Source organism: Durotheca rogersii (genome assembly GCF_024521655.1).
Source record: "Durotheca rogersii strain YMJ 92031201 chromosome Unknown GGS23scaffold_81, whole genome shotgun sequence".
In the NCBI taxonomy this organism is placed as follows: Eukaryota; Fungi; Ascomycota; class Sordariomycetes; order Xylariales; family Xylariaceae; genus Durotheca; species Durotheca rogersii.
Genome location: NW_026251312.1, coordinates 43,005 through 50,268, shown reverse-complemented (window position 1 = coordinate 50,268; position 7,264 = coordinate 43,005). Strand labels below are relative to the sequence as shown.

At 44.0% G+C, this 7,264-nt stretch overlaps 1 protein-coding gene across 1 annotated transcript; it reads left to right on the top strand.

Annotated features, from left to right (window-relative positions):
- The first annotated feature begins 209 nt into the window (after nt 1-209).
- Nucleotides 210-2,962, top strand: GGS23DRAFT_591205 (amidase signature domain-containing protein). Its single transcript, XM_051517734.1, has 3 exons — nt 210-555; nt 605-1,002; nt 1,066-2,962. Exons 1-3 carry the CDS (start codon nt 376-378, stop codon nt 2,429-2,431), a joined length of 1,944 nt encoding a protein of 647 aa, XP_051366954.1. The 5' UTR covers nt 210-375; the 3' UTR covers nt 2,432-2,962.
- Nucleotides 2,963-7,264: the final 4,302 nt, after the last annotated feature.

Here is a 7,264-nt window from a genome sequence, read left to right as displayed (position 1 = left end):
CTTGAGAATAGTGTGGTATCATGTCTGTGAACTACCTTCACCGGCTTCGACGACCTCCATCCTGTAATGTGTTGGGTTGAGAATGCAGACGCAGTAGTGTACCATGGGATGTACACAAATCCATACAGAGAGTTCACTAGATTAAATGGTTTAAGTACTTATACAAGAGTACGTGCTATATCCGGCATCGGCTTTGCTAGAGTCTGCTGGAACGCCATTATGAAATTGCAGAAAAATCGCTCATACTACTGATGAGAGCCTCGCTAAGAGCCTCATCTTTGAGAGACTCGATCTTCCTTGCTCAGCACACCCACACTTCTTTCCTAGTCGCCCTTTTTCTTCTCGTTTTCGCTGTAGGTATTATTAGCTAGAAAAATGATGATCTGGTGCAGTCCCTTATCGCTTAGCTCCGTGATCCGGCGACTGTTTGGGAGCGGAGAGATCTTGAGCGATGAAGAACCTCTTAGGGAAAAAGGTCGTAAAAATCTTCTATTACAGGAGGATTGCCGGTTTGTGCTGAATAACTCCGAATACCTCGCTTTAGACGGCGCACAGGTAAGATCACAACAAGTATATGTTTAGTACTGGCGTTAATTTTAGCTAGCTCCCGTGGAAATGCCGCCATCATGATACAGCGTTGGTCACGGTCATAAAGAAACCCAATGGTCAACACCTCAGCAAGCACTGGATGAAACTCGAACTGGAGAGGTTGAGCCGTTGTGACGTGTACCAGCAAGACGGGTTTTTAAACGGGATCCTCGTCACGAACGTTTCCAGTTGGAAATCCTGGTTCCGCTTAGAGGTAACCCAGTACTTGCACAGTCTTGGAGCCCGATGGTGCGAATTTGTGGATGATCAAAAGATTACTGCACTCCTTCGTCCTGGGCCGTATCTTTATATAGGGGGCGTATTAAAACCTGTTTTCCGCATTCGGACCGATATCAACAATGCCTTCCAAGCTGCCGTGTACCCTACGACCACGGTCTGTCCCGGGGCTGATCTGTATGTCAATCTGAAGATTACGGCTTTTTAGCTTCGTGCGGAGTTTATTAACATATATCTTAGCAGTCAATTTGTATTCAAGCAGCTTCCTACTGCAAGCTTGTACCAGAACAGCCTCGGTATTGCAACCGCTCCCAGGTCCTGGTATGATCCAACATCAGGCGAGAAAGAACCGCTACGCATTGCTATAAAGGACTGCTACTTCCTGAAAGGGATGGAGAATTCTCTAGGAAATAGGTCATACTATAGTTGTTCAGTACAGGCTTCTTTCACGGCTTTAGTGGTGCGGCGACTCCTAGAGGATAATGCTCAGATCCTCGGCTTCACTAAGCTCAGCTCAATGATCTCCCGGGAAGAGCCTATGGAATCTGTGGACTTCCACGCGGTTTTCAACCCCAGAGGCGACGGGTACCAGTCGCCGGCAGGGAGTAGCAGTGGGAGTGCAGCTGCTGTCGCGGCCTATGATTGGGTCGATGCAGCTATTGGGACAGACACTTCGGGGAGCGGGAGACGGCCGGCCCTGGTTAATGGCGTGTGGGAATTTCGGCCGTCCCATAAAGGATACTATCTCGATGGCATGATAACGACATATACGCAATGGGACACCCCATGCGTGTTTGCGAGAAGTCTGAGCACACTGACTAGAGTTGCTAGGGCTTGGTCCCATAGCCGTGGGCGTCTTGCTGCGAACTATAAGATCGTCTTTATCGCCGAATACTTTTCGGCATCCGGCAAGAAACAAAGAAACTGCATTTACCACTTCGTCCAGGATATGCAGAAATATCTCTCTGCGCCTCTCGAAAACCTATCTATCACGGACCGATGGGAATTGACTCATCCGCAAAACACGCCTAAGGACCTGAGATGGTACTTGGACGGAGTAGTTGAAAAGACCTATTACTATTCCTTCTTTCACGCGACTGATAAGTTTCGTGAACGGTTCGTGGACAAAAACCACGGATCCGAACCATATGTCACTCCCTACGTACAAGATCGGTGGCGCAAGGGAGAAGCGGTTTCAGAAGAAGAATATAAGGAAGCCGAATCGCGTCTGCAGATTTATAAGAACTGGCTACTGGACAACATATTTTCTGTTCCGGATACCAGTGTCTTGGTGGTGCTTCCAATCCAGAAAATAGAACCCAATTACCGAGACGAGGTAAAGAAATCGCCAACGAGCCAATCTGCACTGGACGAACTGTTTCTTGTCTCGATTCTCGGCTCGCCGGATGTTGTTGTGCCTATCGGGGAATGGTCGTACCCATCAAAGATTACGGGCAAAAAAGAGTATTTACCAATTGCCGTCAACATAGTAGGTGCGCCTGACACTGACCTCCAGCTCCTCGACGCGGTTGACCACGTCATGACCTCTTCTGGAAGGCGGACAGAGGTGTTACCAGGCTCACGGATGTTCCCCCACAGGAGTTAGAAGATGGGCTAAACAGTGGTCGGGATGTAGTTGCGCCTATGTCCTCGCTTTTCTATTAGGCTTGTTAGATTATCCCGCAAGCAAGCAGTGAATTATCAAGATGGCGAACTTGGTAATCTGGGTTACTCCAAGATTGCCCAGCCACTCAGGGCTTTCGTTCTAACAACGAGAAGTGTATACGCTTACTCGAATTGGGTCTTACTGATTTCTAATTCATTCATTATTATGTCAGAGGACATCTGTACGGTCGTGGAACGAACGAATGGGAAGGTTTCCCAGGAGAACGGGTCGGGATGTGGACAAGGGTAGTTTGAGGATTGTCTTAGATCGTCTCGTCCACGCGTGCTTGGGACTACTATGTAGTGGAACCAAGAGCTGGATAGTCAATCGCTTACCTGTCATTCGTTAGAATCCGTACATCTACTATGTACTGTTGCTCTGGAGATGGGTCCTGGATTATCGACCTATTGATGTTAGTATCTACCTTCAGGATGTATGCAGGCCTATGTTGCTAGCGCCAGTTGTCAGCCCAGCCAAGGAATTCCCCTCCTTTGTGAAGACAACGGCAACTGGAGTGGGATGTCGAGGCCATAACCTCAAGCACAACATCTCTATACATGAGAAACTGTTGATCTACACAACTGGTCCGATACTCGGGCAACTTAGTTCCCCTTGCTCATCGCATAACAAACTCAGAAGTCTGCCGTCTGCTTTGGCAATAACATCCAGGCTTATCGCCCTGATCAACCACCTCATATTCTGATTGCTAGTCTCCCCTATAGTCAATATCCAGGTAATATGACTCATCACCTCGTACAATTACGGCAATAATACCCCTGATCCATGCTTGACTTTCGCATCCAGCGTATAGAACCAGCGCATCGGAAAGTACTGTGTATGAGAAATGGCGATACTTGCACAGAGATCAACTACACAACACCTTTTCTAATGCCACACTTCCTGATCTCTCCGAGTTTCCGGGTCAGCTATCGATCTATACTGCTAATGTAATGCCCAGTTAGGGTCCAAGAGACTACATAATACGAATTCACAAATGTCGACGGTCTATCGAGCTCAGAGGCGACTTATGAACTGTTCAAGGTAACATAATTTAAGTTAGGGTACCCCTTTACGGACCACCCCTTCATGGACCAGGCATTTTATGTAAGGTTTACATACAAAATGTTTATTTAAATAAAGGCTATAAAAATTCGGAAAGAAATCGAAAAGATCATAGATTTAATTATGAAATTAGTTTACTTGATTAAATTCATATATATATTTTTCCGAATTTATGAGTTTATAAAATAAAGAGTTTCATACGATTTTAGTTTTTTTCCCCTACACTAATAGTTTCCTATATAATTGGTTAGAGAATCTAATATAATGATACGAAATTGCCCATTTTAAGTTTTCTTTTTACCGTAATAAAGTAGAGCTTTTATATAATTAAAGATATTATAATTAAAAAATAGTTACTATTATTTAATCTTATTTTTATTAGGTGATTTTATTTCTATTTAATTTATTATCCTGAAAAATAGACGTTTTTTGATTGAAAACTTTCTATAATTATATATAGGAAATCGGGTGAATTTAAAAAGTTCAGATTTCCTGTATAAAATAAGGTTTAAAAAAATAGAAATTTATATATTTTCTCAAGATAATAAATTAAATAAAAATTAAAATACTTAATAAAAATAAAAATAAGTAATAGTACCTATTTTTCTAATTATAATATCTTTAAATATATAAAAGCTCTACTTTATTACTATAAAAAGACCTTAAAAAGAATAATTTCGTATTATTATATCAGATTCTCTAATAAATTATATAGGAAACTATTACGTAGCTGGCGAGAGCTACGTATAGCTTACTAGGTTACGCGTAAAGGGAGCAATGAAATGCGGGTAAGAAGGTATATATTAACTAACTAGAAAAGAAGGAAAGCTATTAGAAAGTATAAAGTAATCTAGGGGTATATATAGAAGTACTTAACTAGCTAAGGTAAGCTAGGTAGTTCCTACTAAGGACGCATGCCTACGTAACAGCTTGTTTTACCTACCCCGTTGCAGTTCTTATTTCCTAACTATTGATTCCTATTATTTCTTAATGGCCCTAATGGACCTAGCTCGTTCCCAGTTAATTAGGGTTAATCAGGAACAGGTTAATTAGGTTAGTTTATAGATTATAGCTCCGCTAGGCTAGTTATCGGATCTTTCCTATTATTTCCTATTAATCTATAATGGGCTGTGCCCATTATAGGGCCCTGGCTAGAGCCAGGGCTTAGCACGTAATCAGTACCTACGGCGGATAAGGCCAGCAGTTATAGGTACGGCCTATAAGGCATTCCTTTTTCTCCTTTTTCTCCTCGTCTAGCTTTAGTTCATTAATATACGGCTTTTACCTAGCGAATAGCTCTTAAAACCGTAATAAAAAGCTAGACTAACCTTCTTTTATTATTTTACAGAACTAGTATCGAAGCGAGCGGAATCAGTAGTAGGAACGGCGATATAGCTCTTAGAAAAGCGGTGCTAAGCCAGTAGTCGGAAAGGCGGTATTAGCTTTTAGGTATACGCGCCAACAGCCTCTACGAAAAAAGACCGACGAGAGACGACGGTTTAGACCAGCATATCTTAGCACGCGGAATCAGCAGTAGGAAAGGCGATGCCATACGGCAGAGTCAGTAGTCGGAAAGGCGGTATCAGCTTTTGGATATACGCGCCGGCAGCAGCCTACAAACGAGGACCGACATAAGATAACCGAAGAAAACGTAGATTTAGACGGTAATTTCGAGATAAGAACGACGAAAAATACAGCTAAAAACGGCAGAAAACTTTTCTCCGGAGAAAGATGATAGAGCGCTAGAGTATAGCGCTTATCGAAGAGTTAAGAACGCCCGAGGCGTAATATAAAGAAGGAACGGCGTTAGAATAATAGGAAATATAATAAGGTTTCGGTTAAAATAATAGCACTTCGATAAGGGCGCTAGCGGCGCTAGTAGCAAACGGAAGGGCGCGCCCTCGCGCGCCCTTAGGCGGAGCCTTTCAGACTCTGCTAGCGGACGATAAACGATAGTCTTTAAACGAGTAGGGACGGCGTACCTTAGTACGTCCTCCGGCGGAGCCTCGCGGTTCCGCTAGTAGTACGGATAAGCCCCTAGCCTTTAAACGGAAGGATAGGCCCCTGGCCTTTAAACGAAAGGATAGGCCCCTAGCCTTTAAACGGTAGGAGAAGCCGTAGGCCTCTTAACGATAGCAGAAAGAAGGGCGCGCCTTAGCACGCCCTTAAGCGGAGCCCTCGCTCCGCTAGCGGAAGATAAACGAGGGTCTTTAAACGGCGGTAAACGAACCGACGATCCCGTAGTTACGGAAGCTAGGCTAAACCTAGCAGGCGCTTATAAGCGACTTCGTACGCGGGGCTTTAGAACTTTACGGTTTAATAAGAGGATCGGAACTAGCAGCCCCCGGGGAAAAGTAGTACCCCGGGGAACGAAAATAATAGCCCGGGAAGCGGATAACGTAACCCGGGAAACGAAGACAGCGGCCCTAAGGAAATGGCATACCGTAGGGGTAGATAATACCCGGAGCGCCGGTAATACCCTAGGAGGAGAAGATCCCGGGGAAGAGTAGAACCCGGGGAAGAGCGCCGGGGGGCTAGAGGCGCTCGGCGTAGTACCCTGGGAAAACGAAAGGCCCCGGGAAAGAAACGGCGGACGAGAAGGAGACCCCGGGGTATAGTACAACCGCCGGGAAAGAAAGGAAAGAGGCCATACCCGAGGAGCATTAATACCCCAGGAAACGAATAGGAAGAAGGCCATACCCGGGAGGCATTAATACCCCGGAAAACGTACGAACGGAAGGAAGCCTAAGAATATATTAATACCCTAAACGGCGGAGTTAGCAACCTGGGGAGCGAGTAGCGTACCCCGGGGAACGGAGGTAGCACCTAAAGATACGGTACGTATCCTAAGGCGTAGAGAAAACGGATTAGGTTATTAAGGCTAAACGCCGAAGAAAAGGGCGGTAGGGCGTACCTTTTTTTTTTTCTTTCCGGGAAGGGACCTTATATAATAGGCTATACCTATTATAAGGCCCTAGCTAGTACCAGGGCTTAGCACGTAATCAGCATCCACGGCGGATAAGGCCAGCAGTTATAAGTGCGGCCCATAAGGCACTCCTTTTTCTCCTTTTTCTCCTCGTCTAGCTTTAGTTCATCAACATACGGCTTTTACCCAGCGAATAGCTCTTAAGACCGTAACATAATAGTTAATTAAACTAGCTCAGCTCCTAGTTAGTAGCGATTAATAGGTTTATAATTAATTAAGTTTAGGATCAGGTACGGCTGCAGTTAATTACCTACCCTACTACCTACTTATTATTATTATAATCGCTCCTAGTTAATAACCTATTTCTTTCTAACTTATCTTATTAGCCTTTAATTAAACTAACTAGCTTTTAGTTAATTAAGATTAATCAGGATTAGGTTAATTAGGTTTAATAGGAACGAGAGTTACCGTACCTATTACTATTAGGAGTTTAACTACTCTTTAGGGATTAATTAAACTAAAGAGGCTGTAGTGGTACGGTAGATCTAGGCCACGTAGCCTTTTAGATGTATATTTATATAGGTCGCGTACTGATATTTTCATTAATTAGACTTAGACCTATAGCTATTACAGGCATTACGACCCAATAGCTATTTACTCGTTTCTTACTATGCCTTTTCTCGCCATCCTCGTTACCCTCCTTTTCTAGTCTCTTTTTCCAGCTGCTGTTTTTAGCCGGCCGATCAACCGATTATAGCTGTTTACAGCTGTGATCTTGGTTGATC